This window comes from Symsagittifera roscoffensis, chromosome 6, assembly GCF_963678635.1.
Source record: "Symsagittifera roscoffensis chromosome 6, txSymRosc1.1, whole genome shotgun sequence".
Taxonomy (NCBI): Eukaryota; Metazoa; Xenacoelomorpha; order Acoela; family Convolutidae; genus Symsagittifera; species Symsagittifera roscoffensis.
The window spans coordinates 40226689-40248580 of NC_087067.1; the positions used below are offsets into that span (position 1 = coordinate 40226689).

General features: G+C 37.1%; 3 protein-coding genes across 3 annotated transcripts in view; 2 read left to right on the forward strand and 1 right to left on the reverse strand.

The window, feature by feature from the left end:
* LOC134848252 (NADH-ubiquinone oxidoreductase 75 kDa subunit, mitochondrial-like) overlaps window positions 1-21892 on the forward strand; it is a 103310-nt gene that overhangs the window by 74904 nt on the left and 6514 nt on the right. Inside the window, exons 2-7 of the mRNA XM_063865637.1 lie at window positions 8628-8719; window positions 9011-9123; window positions 9828-9969; window positions 10153-10277; window positions 12580-12786; window positions 21764-21818. Coding sequence (XP_063721707.1) covers window positions 8653-8719; window positions 9011-9123; window positions 9828-9969; window positions 10153-10277; window positions 12580-12786; window positions 21764-21818 — 709 coding nt within the window. The 5' untranslated portion in view covers window positions 8628-8652. The remainder of the gene's footprint in view (window positions 1-8627; window positions 8720-9010; window positions 9124-9827; window positions 9970-10152; window positions 10278-12579; window positions 12787-21763; window positions 21819-21892) is intronic.
* Window positions 289-852, forward strand: LOC134848740 (splicing factor 3B subunit 6-like). The gene is made up of 2 exons (XM_063866252.1): window positions 289-459; window positions 646-852. Exons 1-2 carry the CDS (start codon window positions 289-291, stop codon window positions 850-852), a joined length of 378 nt encoding a protein of 125 aa, XP_063722322.1.
* LOC134848253 (CD82 antigen-like) lies at window positions 6384-8241 on the reverse strand. The gene is made up of 3 exons (XM_063865638.1): window positions 7620-8241; window positions 7195-7354; window positions 6384-6862 (listed from the first exon to the last, which is right to left on the reverse strand). Exons 1-3 carry the CDS (start codon window positions 8115-8117, stop codon window positions 6576-6578), a joined length of 945 nt encoding a protein of 314 aa, XP_063721708.1. The 5' UTR covers window positions 8118-8241; the 3' UTR covers window positions 6384-6575.

Consider the following 21892-nt stretch of genomic DNA (forward strand, 5'->3'; position numbering starts at 1 on the left):
TTGTTTTCAGAAAAATAATTATAGGAGCTGGATTTTTTTGTTCGAATAGTTCACTAACCTTGTCAAAATATATTTTGAGTGTTGAAAAAATAACAATTTTTTGTCTAATCGCTCTTAAAACTAAATCAAATAGCTTATTTGAAAAGCTCTAATAGTTCGGCGCTGAAAACTATGGTCCCGCTCGATTTTAATATCAAAAACAGTAAAGCGGTAATTTCGGTGAAGTATGATTGATGGCTGAAGATTTTTCAAAAAACAACTCTAGTTAATTTTTCAGAATAGTATAAAATGGCTCTGCAGGCAATCAGAAGGGCGAATGTGCGCTTGCCTCCAGAGGTGAACCGTATCTTGTATGTGAGGAATCTGCCTTACAAGATCAGTAGTGAAGAGATGTACGATATATTCGGGAAGTATGGACCCATCAGACAGATCAGAGTGGGGGACAAGGCAGACACAAAGGTCAGCTGATGTTATAGTTCTTTTTCATATTTCCCCCCTCAAATGACGTCCACCCCGTGAAATACACCCCTCGCCCTAAACCCGCTACTGGTTGTTATCAACTTGATTAAACTATTTTGAAAAGATTATCAGCCCACTAAATTTGTAATTAAAAAGAAATTTAAAATGAAGTTTGTTTGGTTTCAGGGCACCGCCTACGTAGTTTACGAAGACATCTTTGATGCCAAGAATGCATGTGATCACTTGTCCGGATTCAACGTCTGTGGCAGATACCTCATAGTGCTTTACTACCAACCGCACAAGATGCACAAGAAGATAGACCAGGAGAAGAAGTCCCAGGAGATCGCAGACTTGAAAGCCAAGTATGGAGTCCAGGACACGCCGAAACACTGAACCAGAAGAGTTGCAATTTTGGTCTGGTTGTAACGAGATAATTGATGGTCTGCAAGTCAAAGTCTGCAAAAAGGAAGAGATTTGGTCCTGATCTGGAAGTGCAAATAGAAACTTGATGATTTATTGTCGCTGTATAAATTATATTCTTATTTTTTTTTTGCTTAGTAGTTCATTTTGTTCTGTCCTTTTTAGCATTATTATTTAACAGAAAACTGAGTTAGAAAAAATAAAAGCGAATCAGGAATCTTAGATTGGTATCTGTATGTTTCAGCGGAATTAGTTGAGCTGTTCTTTTCTGTGTTACTAGAACTTGATCTTAGTTATATCTGTTTTTTTTCTGTCTTGTTGCTGCAAACACTCATGAAATGAGTGAAAAGGAGCATTGGATTTATGACTCGGTGTTTTATGGCACTTTTTCGATAGTTGCAAGAAAAACGCCATCAAGTAGAGTGCGCTCCCATATTAAAGTCTTTCCAGCTGCGGTTTGGACCGAAACATTTTTTGACAAACATCATGTACCACTCAAATGCTCCCTTTTATTAAGTGTAAAAGAAGGAAGTCATTTTCACTTATTACCGTTGCGATGAGCAAGGACATTGCAAGCGAGTACTAGACTTTTTTTCCGTTAACAACTTTTACACTTAAGTAGTAATTAGTTCGTAGTCCGATTCTTAAGCCCTTTTGAGGTTGTAATTATCTTTTCAAAAAAAACTCAATTTTTTTCGGGTTCGGGATTTTTGTTCTAGTTTTTGTCGGCTCATTTCCCGATTTTTTCAAACGCCATTTTTTTTATCTGGCCTAGTTTTTATTTTTTTAACTTTTCAAAGCATTGTTTTTATCCAATTTACACAGTTTTTACTTTAACTGAAACTGCACAAATTGTAAATTTACCATGTCTGACTGGATTTTTTTTTCATTTTTTTAATATTCAAACAGTTTCAGCTTATGTTATATCGACTTAGCCAATTTATTTTGCGTAATTTTGTGGGCAAAATATATCCGTTCGGGATTATGTGTTTCAGTTTGGATAGGTCGTAAAAAGTTTTAATTTATGAAAATTTTCATAACAGTTTTGTTTTCGGCTCAACAGGTTTCGACCCAAAGTTCCGACGTGTCGCTCGGTAAATGGTTTCCATTTTTATGGGCTGTTTGCGAATTTCATCCGATACAAGTATGAATGAAATTTTTGTAGCTGTAATTTTTCAACTTTTGTTAAGTTATTTTTTCAAGTAATTTTTTCTAACATAATTTTTCAAACAATTTTTTTTGATTTTTCTCTTTTTTTTCATTCATCATTTTGTAGCGCAATGTGTGTTTTGCGTCACAATTGTTGCGCAGCTCCGCTTCGCCTCTGTGTACAGATCTTGATGTTTTTTTTTCAGAAAGTTAATGAAGCGTTTCACGCTTCATTGTGACTTTTCGTAGTCATCGAAAAATGCAAATCATACTTAGTATTTGAACCTGAAAGAGCTCGAACAGGATATATTTTCTTCTAAGTTTGAAGCTTGAAAAATCATTTGAAAATTCAAAAAAATCCACACTTTCCTTGTTCTGTTATCCGTTTTCAACTGTCGGTTGGCTATGTATAGTTTTTCGAGACGGGCATTCATGATTTTTCATCTATACATAGTTTTTTTCAAGGTTAGCGTGCGCGAAAAAAACTCAATTGTTTTAGTCACAGTTGTTCAAGAAGAAAAGAATTATTTGGCACCTGTTCTCAGTAACTTACTAACTAACCGAGCCACAAAAATTTCAGTTAAATAAAAGTGTTTAGTGTTTTGAAACGTTTTGGAAAACTTATCTAGATTCCTTGAAAAAAGGATGACAAAATCGCATGAAAGTTTCAGAGGTAGTCTTATTCCGTAGGGCAAAATAAATATGTTTAGGTGATCACTGTAATTTCTTCTTTCAAGGACCAATTTGGACCACAATGGCCATTTTAATAGAATGTTTACTTTGATCGAGGGCAACTGAACTGAGCTACTCTCTATAAAGATGTCAATATTTGATTTCAAGGGTTTACCAATTGATCACGGCTCTGAAAATGTAAGTTTTCTCGGTCTGCAATAAGTTTTTTGCGGGTGAACTCCATCTCAAATGAGCGGAGTAAAAGAAATGTTCAAGCGAATTGAAATGTTTTCAGCTAAATAATTGAAGGGTTCTATGCGACAATTTTCTAAACACCTTAACAATTGTAAATTTTTTCTCAATTTCACACAGTTTTGAGTATCATTTCAGATTGTGAAAAATGACCTTTCGAGTAATTCTGTGAAACTGATCAGTGATAATTTTGTAAATGGGAGCTGAGATAATTTGCGATTGATGTAATCATGTTGTCAAGCTTGTAAGTAAATGTTGTCGAAACTGTCCCTTAAATACGGCATTTTAGAGAGTAAGACCCAAATATGCGTTCAATATTGTCCACGAACGTATTTACATAGTCCAGCTTGAGATTTTCCAATTGAGCCAAATCTCTCAAATGAGGGGAAAAATATCAAAAATTTAACAAAAAAATGTTCTTGAAATTGAAAGAGCTAACAGTTTTTGCAATTTTTTTTTTCGAATTTTTAATTGCTTAGCACATCTCTATAATTTGTCATTAATTATCTTAGCTGTCTGATAGCTATGTCTAGCTTCTCGTGCGACTCTTATAGAAATGCTCTTCTAAGTAACCCTCGAGAAAATCCTGATAATGCGTTTATGCAAATCAGTAGCTTGGTTTTTGTAGCTCCTCTGCTTGTCAACAAAAAAGTTATAGCCCCAAAAAATATAATTGTGGGGCCCAGTAGTTGTTGGGGGCTAATGAACGACGATGTCTATTGTAGAATATACTGGTTTCTCAGTTGGGAAAGGCGTTCTTGATTCCCAGCGTTGTTCATAGTTTTTGCACATCGTATTCTAATCGTTTATTTACATTTTTGATACAAACACTCAAAGAGTGAATGTCGTAGGGTGAATTTTCCGTGCGATTGTAGGGTCAAGGAATGCTAGTAGAGTCTAAATTGTGCTATCCAATCCAGTCGTGATTCATATTTTAAAAAGGCAAATATACTGCAGAATGTTTGTCAAAATTCTGGCAATCTTATTACCGCAATCTGGTTCACAATTGTTTTCTATTTTTTTAAATCTAATTCATGGATAGTTACTTCAACCCCTGTGAAGTACAAAGAAAACAGCAGAAAACTTTTAAAAGTTAAATATTCGATGATTGTTTTAGAGTCGCTTAATTCAGTGCTTATTTAAGTCAAGTTTGATTGCGTTTTCTGTCGATTGATCAGACTTGCATGCCACGCGGCCCGACTGGTCACTCTTAAAAAAATGCCCTTAAAATATCAATTGAGAAAGTTTTGAAAAATGCAGTTGAAAGAGTGAATTTAATTGATGAAGCTGAAAAATTGGGTAGGGCGACAGTTCGTAACCGTTAACAATTCGTGGCAAGCGAACATTCGTTACAAACGAGAATCCATAACAAGGCATTGGTAAGTAGCATACGCTTGCGTTGCTGAGCTTACAACCGACAGGAGAGGAATACTGCGCGTGATCAGTGATCTTCGCTTAATCTATTCTTACGAATTGCCTTTTGTTAAGAATTGTCGCTTGCTACGAATTGTCGCTTGTTATGAATCGATGAACATAGTTCAGACTCATACATAGGTCGCGATGTTTGCTTTTAGCTTTTTTCAGGAAAGTATCAAAATTTGTTCAGGCTCAAATTTTATGTTTCACAGTAAGAATTTTGAATTCTTTTGAAGTTCAGCTCATTTACTTTGTTTACACTAGCCAACAGTAGCGAGCGTAGTGTAAAAGGAAGTTTATTCTTTTTTCCAACCTAAGTCGAAACTTTTGGTTACATTTCTGGGGCCATCTTTACGGCTTGTTGATAGCATGTGCTTTGACTTTCGATTAGTAATAAGTTAACAGTTGATGCATTTTTCATTAATTATAAGAACCGGAAAAAGCTATTTGTTTCAAACACCATTACAATAGAAAATTCATTTTTGAAATGCTATATTCATACATAATGTGGCTTATGCCTTCGAATTTATTTTATGCAAAGTAAGTGTGGATGCCCAGTTTTTTGATAATCTAACTTATTACCTGCATAATTGTGTCTGTTTGTATTTGGTGCCACTTTTGCTACATTGCTTTGGCAATATATTAAAATATAACGCTGCTGTGATTTTGGTTAGTGTTCGCAAATTTTCAAGGGCTCGTAGCGCAAATGAGAGAACAATGGACTCAAAAACTGATCTTAAGGTCGATTCCGCTACAGAAAATTTCTTTTTCAAGGCTTTTCACCTTTTTTCTTTCAGTTTATAGAGCTACTTTTTGTCGTTTTCTCGCTTCTGTTCGCGAAGCGCAGCTTGCATCTGTATAAAAGGAATGTAAATTCGCACTGTCGGATAGCAAGAGCGTAAAGGTCGCAAAAAACGTGATCGTCTTCTAAGTTCGAAAGTGGATTTTAATAAAAAGAAAACTTACCTATTGATACAGTTTTCTCAAATTGAGTTATTTTCATCAAAAAAGTTCTATGCATAAATTGTTCTTGAAATTGAAACAGCTCTGGGGGTATATGTTTTTATATTGAAAATCGAAAGAAGACAATTTTTCAAAAAACTATTCAGTTGTTTTGTTTCCTTGCATGTTATTTGTTTCTTTTCCAACTGTCTATTGGCTATGACAAATCGAAACTTGTTTTAAGATCAATCCATTTCATATCCGATTTCTCTACTTTCTGTGTTCAGTTTTTTTGTTCCGTTTTCGTATCTGTGCATAGCTCAAAATTTAAGGCGATAAGCGGTTGCTTAAAAGGTTTATAAAGTTCAAGTTCTGTTTCCAATTTCTGGTAGCTAAATCCGCTACTGCATTTAATACAAAAAGCGAGCTAGAGAGCGGAGTGTAATATTACGATCTCACTTTATTTTTGAGCCCACCTCATGTGAAGTAGTGCTTTATTTAGTGGTACTTTTGCGGCTCAGAGTTAGCAATATTTAGCATGTGTTCGTTACGCTTTTTGGTGACTAGTGTTTACCTATTTCAAGCGCACATGAGGGCGTAAATGGGGGGTTATTAGATTCGTAATCTCCAGGTTAGCGGTTTGGTTACAGCATATGGCTAGTTGTTTATTTTCAAAACCTATTTTTGGCTTTTCTTTCCTTATTGCTTTTTTGGAGCTTTTTAGCCGGTGCCCTTCTTGTGTTTGCGGAGTTAAGCTCCGCGTCTGTGTAAATGCAAAAATGGCGCACTTTTGTTTCGAGTCTTAAATGTTCGGTAGCTAGCTTAGTTTTTCACCACATTTTTCCCCGCCTAACTGGTGTTTGCTCAAATTTTGTCGGCATAGTTACCGCTGTGTAAGTTCTGTTTCCATACAAATTCAATGCCCTGAAAATGAACGTATGCATTTGAGTTAATGAAAATTTTGGCTGTCTTTTTAAGTTTTTTAAAGGATTTTTTTTCGACTTTGTCACATATTATCTTTTTGCTGCATACTAACTGGTGTGAGAACTTTTCGCCTGTGTATGAAATCTAGAATGTGTATTAAGATTCAATTTCATTGGATTTATATTCAAAATTTAATTACAGAACACGTCAGTGCTAATCTATTAATCTATTTTGCTCTTACACTGGGAGTCGATTAAATCTGTACTCATGTGTCCATTGTCCAGTATAGTGATGTTTCGTTGCTGTTTTTTTTTTTTGTCATTTCTGGTGTGTCAGATCTCTTAGCTGACGACTGTCGGAAGTCCTTTGGCATCAGTTTGTCTCCTGATGGGTTGGTTGTTGATCACGCTTGTATTTCTGGAGCGAACATCTCTTGAAGCAATGGCTGGATTTGACTGTTTCAGCTGATACTGGATGTCGCTGATGCTGTTTTCCTTCTCGTATGACGGAATGCTTTCATCGTCATCGTCGTCATCTTTGACATCGTTGTTGAGCCGCATCCAATCGGGGTCGCAAATCGCTTTGATTGCGACGACAATCATCATTATGGCGCATACAACGGAAATTCCTGTGGAAACATTTGAGAAATTATAGAACTATAAGGAAATTTTCATGGACATTCAAATTGAAATTGAAAAACATATTTGGAAATTATTATTTTTAAATTGAACTAAATAAGATTCCGCACAATTACAAACTTTAGGTAAGCATTAATGGGCAGAATGATTAGTTCCACTATTAAAGAAGCAAGGGGGTAGTCATAAATTTATAATTTAGTTTCTTTGTCAAAAAATCATCAGAATGACATGATATTTTGAGACACAATACTTTATTTTAGTTGACATGATATTTTTTTTCGATTTTTAACATGGTAATTTATTTTGGTATTGTGCACGATACCTCCCGTGAGTCCGAGTATTCCTGCACATAGAATGGCCACCCACGAGACATCGTCCTGCACAGTAGACTTACATCCCGCTCGGGATTTCTTCTCCGCCTCCGTGCTCCCACAGCTGGACGGCACGAAAGTGTCGTTCCAATTGATCGAGTTAATAGGGTACTGCAAAAGTTACAAATAATCATGTTTTTGATGACAGTACTTGACTGGCAGTTTGTTTTTCTAATTTACCCTAAAGTACTCAAGCTGAATTCCAAAAAAGCAGACGTGCACTTTAACTATGTGAATGTGAACTTGTTTCTGTTCAACTTTCGACTGGAAAAAGGTCAAACGGTTTTTCTCTACAAGCAAATAGGTTTTCTTGATTTTTTCATGAAGTTTCGAGAAAAGTACTTTATTTTTTTTTTGATCAAGAGTAAATTCAAACCTGCCAATCCCACCCGTCAGTCACCCCGCAACAAGTGAACGAATCCTGAACATTATCCCAGTCGGTTCGTTCTTCCGAGGAGGAATCGGAACTCGCCACCGCAATCGTCTCCCGCATGCTTTTATCGAGTCGGCTCTCGAAGTCATCGACATAAAGCATGCTCACGAACATGATTGTTCCGATGATAATGACAATAAGCACGACAATGACGGCAATTATGATCATCATTTTGGGTGTGAGTTCCATTTTTCGCGATTTAACGAGACCGAAAATTCCAATTCCGATAAAAAACAGGCCGATTATCAAGAAGAATGCGATCGGAATCAGGACTGACATGGAGCTCATCTCCATGATTTTGAGCGCATAGTTGATGTTGTGAATCGCAAGTAGGAAAATGTAAGCGGCGATGGAAGTTGCGGTGGAAAGCAACCCGACAACAATGAATATTATGCTACAGAAAACTGCAGTACAGTAGATGAAGCTCGTACAACGAGCCATTTTGACCGAATTTTTCTCAAGCTTACAGTTTTCAAATAGATAATTTGATTATGAAAATATGTTTAATTAACTGGCGAGAGTTTTCGATTGTATGTTTTTGCTCAAGCAGTCACAAGCACGATATAAAACTTTGCCAATTTTTGTTGTGGTTTCTGATGACGCTAAAATCGTCTTCATTATTCAGTTTTTGCTGCAATTTGTTATGAAAGGTTTCTCGGCGGTTTTTATGATATCTGATGATTTTATCATAGGTCGTCTAAACTGCTCAAAATAGTCTCTCTGGTTGAAGAAATTCCAAACTCGTGATTTTTGATTGTCTTAAAAATTTCTCGAACTTTTTTTTTTGCTCCTATTAGTCTATTAACTTTGCTGGCTTTTCAGAGGTTTTGCCGATAGACGTGAAGATTTTCAATTCTTTTTAAGAACTTTTAGTTGGCTAAAATTTTGAAGGTGTTGGATGACCGAAAGCTTTTTTCTTGCCATACGTAGTAAGTTGGGTTGTTTATTTTCAGATAATTTGTCGACTGAGTGAGAGATGTTGACTTCTTCGGCCAAATTAGCCTCCAGGAGGCTCGCTAACGTGTCCTCTCCTTCTTCCTCGGGTGAATTCCAAGCGAGATTTGATTTCGAAATATTTCAAATGACAAAATTTTAAAAAGATATTACGTACTTCAGTTTAAGGTTAATGAGTAGCAAGAGCCATATAAGAAAAGAAATTCTTATCAAAACAAAACCCCCTTTTAAAAAACGACCGCGAAGCAAAAAAAAGTGGGAAATAAGGTTTTTCTGGCGTCTTGGAGGGGGCGCTCAAAAAATCAAAATTAGGTGTGAGCAATAAAAAAAACTTGAATTTAAATCCGAACAGTAAGATAATCGTGGATGTTGTTTTTTAGCGTGTTCATTGTTGTCGAGGAGGCATTCGGCAGCGGGTGCTGCTCCTAGTAAAGTGGAAGTTTTCATCGACGACAAGCCAGTGTTGGTTGAGCCTGGAACCACGGTGCTAAATGTAAGTGACAGTATGCATGATACCAAATCATAAAAAGCAATTTACGTAGGCGAATGTGGTGGATCTAAATGAGCATTTGAGTACGTGAAGTCTAGTACATATACTAAATTGTAAGTTTTCCTATCGTTCAAGGTTCTTGGTTACTATTGATTTTGTCCTAAAACAGGTTCAGCTGGAGTTGTTGAGTAATCAGTGATTTTATGGGAATGAAGAAAATGAGTAACGAAAACAAGAAAAATAGATTTAAGTCATATAGGATGTAGATATATGGTTACACGATTCACTGTCAGTCGGAGGTTGCTAGGCAGACTCCTAGGCAGAGTCCTTAAGTATTTATAAGTTCCTCGAACACGGCTGGGTCTTGTTCAGAGTCGTGAAATCTTCGGTAACTGTTTTGATTCTGCCTGTTAAGTTGAAAAGGTTTATCCATAAGAGAAAGCACGGGCATACGAGCTGTTCAGCTCTTTACCGAGTATCACTGTTACCCTTGGCTAAAAATTACATGCAATTTTTTGGCTGTTTTTTTGAGGTTCGGTAATGTTGCCTCGACCTCAAGCAACGAGCACGGATTATGGCGGGCCTCGAACCTATGACCTTTCCATTGACAAGCAGAGACGTAATCGCTTCAAGGCTGCTACCCTTCACCACCGCAATGTTTTTTTTAAACCTTAGTGTTTTTGTCGATCGTAACGTTTTTTCTTCAGGCCTGTGCAGTGGCGGGCGTTGAGATTCCCCGCTTCTGCTACCACGAGAAACTGTCCATAGCCGGCAACTGTCGCATGTGTCTGGTGGAAGTGGAGAAGAGTATCAAGCCAGTGGCCTCATGTGCCATGCCAATAATGCCAGGTTAGCATGCAAGGTTTCGAAAAGAATTTAGTATCGAAACATATTACTTGAAGGCTTGTTTTTGAAAAAAAAAAATTTACACAAGCAAACGCTTGTTTTGCGCTACGAGTTAACTATTTTCCGACAACTCGCATAAATTACGCCTGTATAATTGCGAGAATATATGGATATTGTATCACATAGGTATGCGTGTGAAGACGAATTCGGAGGTGTCAAGGAAGGCTAGGGAGGGAGTGATGGAGTTCCTGCTTGTCAATCATCCGCTGGACTGTCCCATCTGTGACCAGGGAGGAGAGTGCGATCTGCAGGTCAGTTCTTAATACCGGTTTTCTTTGAATTTTTGAAATCATGTATTAGTTTAGACTAAAACCAATGTTATTACGCTTGCGATTAGCAAGCGTTATCAAATCGGAATGTAGACTTTTATTTGGGTTAACAACTAGTTCAACAAAATCAATTGAATAATTTCTGTTGAATCACAGCTGACATGCTCAATTTCATGAAAATAAAAATTTAACTACTTTGTGGGTACTAGTTACTACAGGGTAGTTTCAGGGAGGACTTGCAAAATCAGCTTTTTTTTCGGCTCACCTGGTGTCTGCTCAAAGATTGTCGGCCTTGTTTCCGCTTCATGAGTTTTGTACTGTTGCTAATTTGAATTACAATTGTCTTGTTTGCCTTTTGCTTTGTTTACCTTGAATCCTGTTTGATAAAAACAGGTATTATGAAAGTATATGGGATTGGGTCCTTTCATTTTATTTTTTTGAGACGCTTTGGAAAATTTAATCACTCTGCAAAAAATTTGTGTTTTTTTCTGAAAACTTATTTTCCGATTTTTAAATAAGGGCTTTCCATAGAAAGACCGCCCACAGTCTTGTGTGCCTGCATAATCCACTGGTCTCTTTTTGCTTTACCCCTCTGTCTACAGACTTCGAAAAAGTCTGTGTGGGGAATATTTGACCGCTATTTTTGATTTTTTTTCGTCTTCTCAAAAACTTATCTACGAAATCTGAGATTTGTTTCATTGAATAGAAGGGAATTGAAAAGCTGCCCCCGTCAGCGGCTACGCCCAAAGTTTTTTTTCACATAAAATTATGGCCTTCGGATTAGTCAAACCGTTTCGGAATTTTTTGACAATTTTTCGAATCTTTTCTCGAAAACTACCCTCCCAAACCTGAGCTTGTCGTTTTAAAGAAGATAACGGCTGATGTGAACCTCTGTTGCATGAGAGGGCACTCGCAATTTTTTTACATGAACAATTTTCGCCCTCAAAGATTTTTTGAGCGTTGTTTCTCTAATTATTGAATTTTACCAAAAAATACCCTCCCAGATTTTGGGCCCAATCTAGAGAACGGTTTGAGCGAAGCTCATTTGCATACGCGACTACGCTCAAATTTTTTGGCACAAAAAATTATGGCTCTCAGAGAAGTCAAAATTTTGATTTTTTTACCGTCTTTTGAAAGTTGACTTTTCTCGAGACCTCTTCTGCCAATGGAAATTACAAGTTGGGTGAATCGATTCAGCATAAGCAGCTACGCCCAATTTTTAATAATTAAAATGCTATGCTTCTCGGAACTTTTTCTGATTTGTTGACCGTTTTTTGGACTTTTCTCGATAACTATCCTGCCAAATCTGATATCATAAGTATAAGCGACACATTATATTGCAGGAAGCTGAAGTTAAAATTTAGTACGCCCAGTTTCTCTTAGAAAAAAGTTATGACCTTCAAGCAAGTAAAAGTTGACCGTTTTTTGGAAATGTTTTGACCACTCGAAAATTACCGTGCCAATTCGCGGGTTAAGTGTTCAATCGAGAAATCTGATTTTTGAAATCTTCTCTACGTGATCGGCCACAATGTGCGTTTAGCAGAAAAAATCTCTCGATTTCGGAAAGTCAATTTTTTGAACTTTGACCATTTTTAGAAACTTATCGAATTTTCTTAAAAGCTACCCTATCAAAACTGAGATGAAAATTTCAATCGACGAAAGAAGCGCTTGCGCTAATTTTTCTTCCAGAAGCGGATACTCCTTAAGAAAAAGGTTATGTTTATGGGAATTTTCCAAATTCACAAAAATTTTCATTCTCACTTATTTTAGTAGAGAAACAACGAAGGTTTTGGGCAAAGTCCAATTTTTGAAATAACGCATTTCGTCCCAGATTAGTATAACAAATTCAAAAGAAGTGTCAAACACGTACCTGTAGCTTTAGCCGGGCCCTAGGTGTCCTTCATCGAGACCTACGTAAATTTTGGTTCACCTAGTTTTTTTCATCATTTTTCATTTTTTTATTTATTCTTTTTTATGATTGTGTTGTATCGCAAGTGGTGCTCCGCTCCGCTTCGCCTCTGATAACTTTTGTTCAGTTCACCATTTTTCTAAAGGTTCCCAACATGGTTTTAGAACCCTATATAAAAAGTGTTCGTGCTTTTCCTAAAACGAATAAATCTGATTTAGTCAGAGGATTTTGGTGAAATTCGATACTGAAAGTGACCAATAACTTGGGCTTAAATTTTGGTATCATAGGATAGGCGAACCGCGCAATCCGGCAGCGCACAATTTTTGGGATCTCATGATAGTTTAACGGGAATGCTAGTATTGGGTAATTCTTCAGGACCAGTCTATGGCATTCGGGAGTGACCGCAGTCGATTCGTGGACAACAGCTTTGAGGGCAAAAGGGCGGTGGAGGACAAGAACATTGGACCCCTGGTGAAGACTATCATGACCAGGTGTATCCACTGCACCAGGTGTATCAGATTCGGAAGTGAGATTGCAGGAGTTGATGATCTGGGAACCACTGGAAGGGGATCTGGCATGCAGGTACGATTTAATGTCACATTCTCATTATTTCTTCTTTTTTCTAACCTAACTCACTAATAAAAGTATTCATTCAAAGTGGAAAGTGTTCACTTATTTGGAGGCACTTTTGCTATAATCACGATCTAGCATTGTAAATTTCATAGCATCTGTTCTCTTTTGTTTGTGGCTAGCGCTTGAGATAAGTTAAGCGTGCGTGGCTGAGTGGTTAGGGAGTGAGATTCTTAATCTCTTGGTCGCAGATCGAATCCGAGACCTAGCCGAGTTTTTACTAATTCGAGGCTTATTTCTACTTTTTCTTATTACCCTTGCGATCAGCAAGGGTATTGCAATCGGGTACTAGACTTTTTCCTCAAAAAACTTTGTCCACACTTCTAAAGGATCTCCTCTTCTAGAGGATCTTCACTTCTAGATGATCTTCTAGTTTCAGCTTATAATTTCAGGTTGTAATTATCTTTGAAAGTTTCAGGTTGTAATTATCTTTAAAAAATGTCTCAATTTTTTTCGAGTTCGCAGTTTTCTTCATAGCTTCTGTCGGTTCAATTTCGGTTTTTTTAAACGCCATTTTTTGATCTGGTAGGATTTTCATCGGTTTACTTTTTGAAACATGGATTTTTGTTCTAATTTTAAAAGTTTTTACTATAACTGAAACTTTGTTTTTCTTTTTTTTAAATTAAATATTCAAACAGTTTCAAGTTATGGTATATCGACTCTGTCAACTTTTTGCGTATTTTTGAGGGAATAAATATCCGTTTGGATGGGTTGTAATAACTTTTAAATTTCGATCCAAATTTTGTCGCCTTTGTTGCCGCTCGTTCAGTTATTTCTATTTTTAAGGGCTGTTTATAAACTTCATCCGATACAAATATGAAGTTTTGTTGCTGTAAGGTTTCAAGTTTTGGCTAGTTATTTTTTAAGTATTTATGTCCAACATAATTTTTCAGAAATATATATTCACTATTCACTATTTTGTAGCCCGATGTTTTTTTGCATCGTAAGTGTTGCGAAGCTCCGCTTCGTCTCTGTGTTGCACTTCATAGAGCTGCTTTTTGTCATGTACTCGCTAGTGTTTACAAAGCGAAGCTTTGACTCTGTGTCTTTACTTCGTTAAAAGGAAGGCAAACTCCGCTATCGAACAGCAAATTTTCAGATTTTCCGGCGAAAAAAAAAACTTATTTATCGAACCAGTCTTTTCAATTTCAGTTAATTTTAGCAAAAAAAAGTGTAAATCATAAATTGTTTTGAAAGTCAAAGGGCTTTTAGTTCATCTATTTTTTTCTTTGAAATTCGAAAGTTGCGATTTTTGAAAAAACAAGTCAGTATTTTTTTTCTGTTTACTTGCGTTCATTGACTCTTTTTCCAACTGTATGTTGGCTGTTCTTGTTTTTCGAAGCGGCTTTTCCAATTGAATTGCATTTTGTTAAAATTGTTAATTTTATTCGTACTTCTATTGAAATTTGGAAATATGATTATTAACTTATTCAAGACATTTTGTTTTACAATGCAATCAATGTTACACATCGGTAGTAGTTATGTTCACAATCGAAGCTGAAGATTTGTTTAAATTTTGGTTCATATAAAACTGCAGTCCCACATCTCGGTCGTCCGGCTGGTTTAGAGCACTCTCGACTGACTTTTTGATTTCCTCCTTCACAGACGGCATCATCTGTTTTCTAGGCATTCTACATGTACTGGAGCCTTCGGATAGTTGCCCAATGTAGGAATCGTTGCCCTCGGATTTAGCTTAAAAATATCATTTTTTTTAAATGTTCAACAATGTATAGTTATAAAAAATGGTAGCTACCACGAAGTGTTGCTGTGACTACTTTTGTTTAACCTGGGAAATAATTTTAGACCAGCTAACCAAAAGAGAAAATAAGATATTGAGCCTAGATGGAGCCCACCCTTGAACATTTAATTTGAAGGCACTTACTTATCTTTTGAGTACTGCTCAAGAACTCTTCCGTTCAACAATTTTCAGCAAAAGATTACTTTTTAAAACAGGAACTGAAGTTTTTTACCTTCAACTGAACTAAAGCGAACAAACCTGGTGTATTGCTTTCCTTAGTTGGACTGTTGTTGTTTTCTGCCTCGATTGTTCGCTGTTGTCGGAACAGCTCCCGTCTAGACAGTCGTTGCACCATCTGGTAAGTGGTAGCTCTGGCGGCGTCCAAAGGGTCTTTAGAGGGAGAAGCACTGGCAATACTGATTTGGTCGCTGCTCTCATCATTGAAGGAACTCTTGTTTGAGTGCGTTTTCTGTCGACGGAACAGGCTTGCATGCCACGCGGCCGCACTGGTCACTCGGCCATTCTAAAACAACATCAATCGAGAAGTTTTCAGAAATGCAGCGGAAAGAGTAGAGTTAATTTTGAGTTGGTGAAGCTGAAGATGGAAAATTGGGTAGAGCGACATTTGGTTACAGGCGACATTTGTAACAAGCTTATTGTCGCTTGTCAATTTACTCGCCTAATTACGAATTGTCGCTTATGAAGAATTGTCAGTTGTTACGAATCGTCGCTTATTAAGAATTGCCACCTGTTATGAATTGTCGCCTCACAAAAAAATCGGACAAAATAAGTTAAAAATCTGGACGAAAATTATGTTCTTTTAACGTTTTTTCTTGCGATGCGAGAAGCTGTCGATGTTGCCTCCGCAGATACATTTCAATAAAAAATACATGTTTGAAACCTCCAAAAACTATGTGCAGAATCCTAGAGCCCAAAAGTGAACCATGAAATAATTTTGATCAGTGTTGTAAAAAAAAGATTTCACAACAAAGAAAATTTCACCTGCACACAATTTTGGGGCGATAAACAAGACTCTGGTTTCAAATGGGACGGAGAATTGGCGTGGTTTGAATTGCCAGCAATTGCATTGGATAATTCATTTGAAGTCACATTTAGGACAGCATTTGATGTTCCAGGAGCCCCTGGTTTGGGCGGGTGGGTGGGTGTTTGCAATTGGGGCGATAGCACAGGTCCATTGGTGCTGCTGTTTTTCTTAACTCGCACACTGCCTGTTGTGGCTTTTCGTCGTATCATGGACACGACAATTTGAAGTCTTTTTTCCTCGTCTTCTTGAGTCCGACCGCATTTAGACAGTCGTAAAAACATCTTGTGCAATTTGTTGTAGAATTTCTGAAATTGTTTTTTTTTTATAAAGTAATATGACATGATTGCTATAACTAATTTAAGATTAATTTATTGGCCGTTGAAAACTCATGATAGAACCACAACTATATTCTTGTTTGCTACTGGACGAATCTGATTAAACGATGATTCATGCTAACATCAGCATATAGCGCAGAGTTCTTTGAAGCGAAAAATTGAAGGTTCGAATCTTGCTCAGGAATAACTTTCAAACTTACCTTATACTTGTAGCATGCGTATAATGGAGAAATGACTGTTTTGACGAGAGAAAACCAGATAAGAGCTGCTATGAGAACATCGGAGTAGAGGCTGTTTTGTGAGTAGTTGGCGGGAGTGAGGGCAAGGACGAGGACATACAGTTGGTAGGGTAACACAGAGATATAGAAGCACAAACCGACGAAACCAATCACCTGAAAAAGGAAGGAATTGATTGAAGCACGTTGAAATTAGTGCGATCGTGTACGTAGATGGACTTAAAAAATGTTTCTCAGTATGTCGATGGAATTGCAACGTATCAATTGTTAGACCAGATTAACAGTCTATATTTTTGGGTTATGGTTTATTCTACGAGTTTGAGTACTTTTCTATCTCAGCAAGTATATACAGGAATTCTTCTAAATTGGCCATATAGCAAATACTTGAATTACGACTTGTTTCTTCAGTCGAAAGAGTTCGCAAGGTTATGAAGAATTGTTCGGAGTCATCGTCGCTAATCCATTCTATGTGGGTTCAGAAAGCTGGTTAGTTTCTCTTGGAGACTTCGTAAGCCTGACATGCGATCAATGCAACTGCTTTACCTGGATAAGATCTGGATCCAGTGCCGTGTCTGAGTTTGTATGGTGCACGTGTGCGTGTGAGTGGTGGTTTCGATGGTTCCGGAGTCTGGTCACTTTCTCTGCCAGTTTGAAGAAGGAGACTAGGTAAATGGTGCCTGGGATCATGACGAAGATCATCCAATCGGCCACTACGTACGGCCAATTAAACCTAAAAAAGAGCATTCTTTTGGAATTGCTTTGCGTCTAACATTTAAAAGGTCAATTAAGAACGAATGGATGCGCTGTATTGAAGATATGCTTATGGAATGATCAAAAAATTAGTTTTAAACCTTTTCGCGTTCAAGTGTTTTTTTTCGAAGAAATACAGGTAAATGTGAGTAGCCGTGTCTGAGTTTGTATGACCAGACTGTTGGCCTCATTATTTTTTTGGGGGCATCAGTGTAAGTTTTGAATTTGACTAGGAATAATTTGAATGTTTTTCACTAACCAGAAGCTAGGCACACACATGGAAGCGTGGGGTATGTATCTCCACATGGGTTGTTGGAATGCTGGGATGTGGAAGCCGGCTATGACCAGACTGTTGGCCACTATGGTCACCACACTCTGTCTTGAGGTCATGATCTGAGGGTACTGAACAGGCTGAGTGGCTGCTATGTACCTAGAGATAGCATAAGGTATCAGATTGAAGGCTGAAAATACTGGATTTAAATCCTGTCAACGAAAGGTCTTGTTCAATTTAGGTCTCTTGTTAATTCGTATTAGAGACTATGTTCATTACAATGAATATATTTCGAGTTGTTTTTGAAATTTTTTCCGATTCTTTTTCTTACGCTCGGGTAAGCGAAGGGTGGTTAAGTTAATGATCTTTTCGAAAAATTTAGTTAAATACAGGAGCGGATTTAGGGGGGGGGGGGGGAGGCGGACTCCCCCCCCCCCCCCCCCTCAGTGATTCGACCCCCTGCCGACCCAAGGGGGGCCCCTTTGGGTCGGCAGGGGGTCGAATCACTGAGGGGGGGGGGGGAGTCCGCCTCCCCCCCATCTCTGTGATTCGACCCCCTGCCGACCCAAAGGGGCCCCCCTTGGTACTTTTTTTAAGAAATCCATTTTTGGCAGATCGACCCTAAAATTTTCTAAAGGCGCCTTTGGCGCCAATATATACTCATTTTGAGGGGAAGCCGCGCGCCAAAAAAACGCAATTTTTTGTCAAAGTTTTCTAAAAAGTGCCCAAAAACGGCTTTTTTGACCTGTTTTTTCAAAACTTTGCCTGCGGCGCTGAAAATTGGGCCAAAACAACGTCTTTTTAGTGCTTTAGGAGAGCTCGGAAAATCAATTTGGTCGACCTAAAAAAAGTCAAAATTTTTGAAAATCCGCCCCCCCCCCCCTCGAGAAAATCCTAGATCCGCCCCTGGTTAAATATTTTAAAATTTCGTCCTAAGTTTCTTCGCACTAAATATATTAAAAGTTTCTTCACACTAAAACGCTGGTTACTTTGTAGAAAAAGCATTGATTGTTTTTGTTTGATGGGTAAGTCCAAAGCGTATTGGTCACTAGATGATTTTACCTGTCGCAAGCAAGGAACATCATGTTGTACGATGTAACCGCATCAGTAAAAGAGAACACCCACGCCTGTACTTTACACACTGCCTGGGATGCCATTGGGTGCTTAGTCACGTCCAAGTTAGACTCTGGAGGATGTTGTAGAATGGAGGGATAAATTGCGAAACCAGATGCGAACACAGCGCTGAAACAATCAAACAGTCTAGAAGCACTATGAAAAACATCGTACAGTTTTTTGGAGACAATATTTATTGTTCGAAACGAAGGTGGATTTAGTGGAAATGGTACCCCTGACTACCCAAAAAGTCTTTAGGGGATATTTTACGATAACCTTTACACTGAAATTTTTCTAAAGGAGCTTTTGGCGCGCGCTCCTCCCCAATTTTTGCAATATATTGTAGCCTAAGGCTCCTATAGAAAAATTTAATTTAGTGTGGTTCTAACAAAATGGATGTCGTAAAATAGCACCTAAAAAGGCTTTTTTCTTCAATATATTGCAAATATGAGGGAGGAGCGCGCGCCAAAAAACGCTATTTGTTTTTCTAATAACGGTCTTATTTTGAATTTTGCCTGTATTTTTTCATTCAACGTAAGGTCTTAATTGTGTTTTGAGAGAGCTCGGTAGTTTTGGTAGAGATCATTCATTTTTCAAATATCATTAGTTTTTTCACATTTTTTTTCTCATTTTTGACCCTTTTAATTATAATTTTTGGCGTTTTTTTCGCTTGCTTGCCAAGCGCAGCTTCGCCTCTGCTTATGCTTGCGATTAGCAAGCGTTATTGGAAATTCTTTTGCTTATTGATTTTTCATGGATATTCTTTGTTTTTGAAATGTGAAGCTTGTGCGATGCCATCACATTTTTTCTAACCTAATTCGCTCATTTCTGCGTTTTCAGTTTGTTTTATTTTCAATTTTTTGATGATTTTTGATAGCCTCAGCTATGAATCCTCAAATCACATTCTTTACCGCTCAATTTCATGGTAAAGCAGTTTGAATTGTTAAGTGTTGAAAGCGAGGTACTTTTTTCAGGAGGTCCTCGGTTTGTATCAAGAAGTCGCCTAAGTCATCTTTTTCAAGCTTCATTATCTTTCATTGCTTTATTTTGTAGTTTCTTGAGTTTCCAGCAATTTTTGCAATCTCAGCAAACTTTAGTTGTGTCGAAATACAAAGTAGCAATTCAAACACTCAAATAATCAAATGGAGATCAAATAAAAAATTGGTTACTGGTTCCTTATTTTTACACTAGCAAGCTTGCGAGCGTTAGTGTATTAGTACGAACCTTCTTTTTTTATCTAACCTAACTCTCAAACAAAAGTGCTCATTATAAGTGGCTGGGTGGTTAGTGCACGAGACTCTCAAGTTCGAGGTCGCAGATCGAATCTGAGTCGTAGCTTAATTTTTACTAATGCAAGGTTTATTTTTAATTTTTGTTATTGAACTTATAGAGCTGCTTTTTGTCGTGTTCTCGCCGCTAGTGTTTGCGAAGTGCCTTGTAATCGGGAACTATACTTTTCCACCCGTAAACAACTTTTCTGAAAAGTTTGTAAGAAATTGAGCTTGCTTTATTAGTGATTCTTCTGCTTTATTAGTGTAACTTCAAGTCTCCTTCCCACGTGGTCTCGAGGTAATGCAGTTTTCCTTATAAATACAAGTTTGTAGATTTTCTGTAAGTTTAATTTTACTGACCCGGGCTTGGCTTTTTTCACTTTTTGGTTTTTTCTCTTGAAAGTTTTTTCGGCCTACATGGTTTCGGCGTACGTTGCATAGGCTTAATCAACTTATTAATAATACTTCAACTCCTAGTTTGATTATTTTCAGAAAAAGGTGTAAAATTTCATCATGTTCAACTTAAATTTTCTGCGCCTTGACTTTTGACATCTCTTTAATTTCAAGTAAAATTCGTTTGCTAAAAGGAAGGCAAGTTAATGGTCTTCATTACGACAATTCAAACTCCGCAAAAAACGTGAATGATTTGGACTTAGTTTATAAATGGCTTTTATTTTTAAGAATTTCCCGCAGCGAAATAAAAAGTATCCATGTACCCGAAATTGGGCTAGTTTATGGGAAAAGATCATAATGAAGATTCAAAAGTGTCAAATTTTTTTGTTTTCTTGTTCAATTGACATTTTCCAAGTTTTTATTAGCTATGTTTATGCGTGCTTTCGAGTGGAGTAAAAAACTCTTTTCAATGGAATTAATCGTGAAGTTTTTCTGAAATTGAGTCAGCTTTAATGTTAAAGATCAGATAATTTAAAGCTTCTGTTTCCGTGTTTTTATTGTCCAAATGCCTGTTAGATGTGTTTTACTCTTGATCGCACCTGGGAACTTGACAATGTTTTGCCCAAATTGTCACATTCTGGTGAAATTTCATTCGGTATTTGCACTATCTAACCTTATGAGGTCGCCCAAAGCTATACAAGCCAGGAAATGTCTCGTAATTCTGGGAACATATTTAGTCCTGCTGATTGCGTAAAGGAATACAGAGTTCACAATTACTCCAGCGAGACTGAATAGAGTTACTCCGCCAGCTGCAATATATCGGAGTTGTCTGTCCCAAAGGATTAAAGGTCCAGTATGAGAACAGTCTCCGTAATCGGAATTTGTCTCAATAATTGTATCATTTATTGTTTCTCTAGCTGTCATAACTAGAAGATAATGGCCAGACTTAACTTCTTTTCGCAAAGTCTGATCGGTAAAAGAAACTGATCGTCAAATGGAGAAATAAAATTAAATTTTAAATCGACGAGAATTTGATATGATGATTTAATTAATGGCAGATTTGAAAGCGAATTATTAAACGGGGCGAGACTTGGCAGAGCTTTATGTAAATTTGAGCGGACAATTTTAAACAATCTCTACATTGTTATAAGTATAACGTTAGGGTTTTCCAGGTCAAAGAAAGCTTTTGCAAATGCAATGCGTTAATTGATGCTACGTTTGCTTTTTCATTTCAATGGCAAACTCAGTTGGTGTTTTTTGGATGGTAGCTTACCAACTAAACGTGTCGTTAATGTGAAATTAAATGAGTTAGATTTGGACTCGTAATGTGTTTTTGACCGGGATGTACTTCATGTGAAAACTGTATTTGGCCACGGTATGTTGAAAAAGCAGAGTACCAAATTTTGTGAGGATTTCTAGTAAACAGCGGGGTCCTAGATCGTCACTTCCGATTAGATAAAAGACTTGCCTTTCTCTCTTTTTTAGACCTAGAGTTTTATGCTACGTGCTACCGCCCACTTCTTTTTCTTTACAATTTTGTTCTTTAATGGTAGAAAAATGATTTTTGTTATAACTGCAATTTCCTAATTAAATTTTGCTCTAATTTACTAAGATGAAAGCAAACAATTTTTCGAAGTTATATCAGAATTTTTTCAAAAATGCCTTCCGGGCAATATATTCAGTTTGTTGGGGTCATTTTTGGAGGATTTTTAACTAAACGTTTCTTTTAATTGAAACAATGAAAGCTCCACTTATAAAAGTGCTATTTGTGTTTCAGATCGGAACATACGTGGAAAAGATGTTTCAATCCGAACTGTCGGGAAATGTTATCGGTAACTTATTTTATTAATTTATCATATCGCACAATAAAAATGCAACCTGATTACAATATTATACTGGCTATAAA

Coding starts and splice junctions, on each gene's coding strand:
- LOC134848253 (XM_063865638.1), bottom strand. CDS start 8,117: ATGGCTCGTTGTACGAGCTTCATCTACTGTACTGCAGTTTTCTGTAGC. Junction 7,355..7,619: donor CTGACGGGTGGGATTGGCAG/GTTTGAATTTAC, acceptor TAACTTTTGCAG/TACCCTATTAACTCGATCAA. Junction 6,863..7,194: donor AATACTCGGACTCACGGGAG/GTATCGTGCACA, acceptor ATGTTTCCACAG/GAATTTCCGTTGTATGCGCC.
- LOC134848740 (XM_063866252.1), top strand. CDS start 289: ATGGCTCTGCAGGCAATCAGAAGGGCGAATGTGCGCTTGCCTCCAGAG. Junction 460..645: donor GGGACAAGGCAGACACAAAG/GTCAGCTGATGT, acceptor GTTTGGTTTCAG/GGCACCGCCTACGTAGTTTA.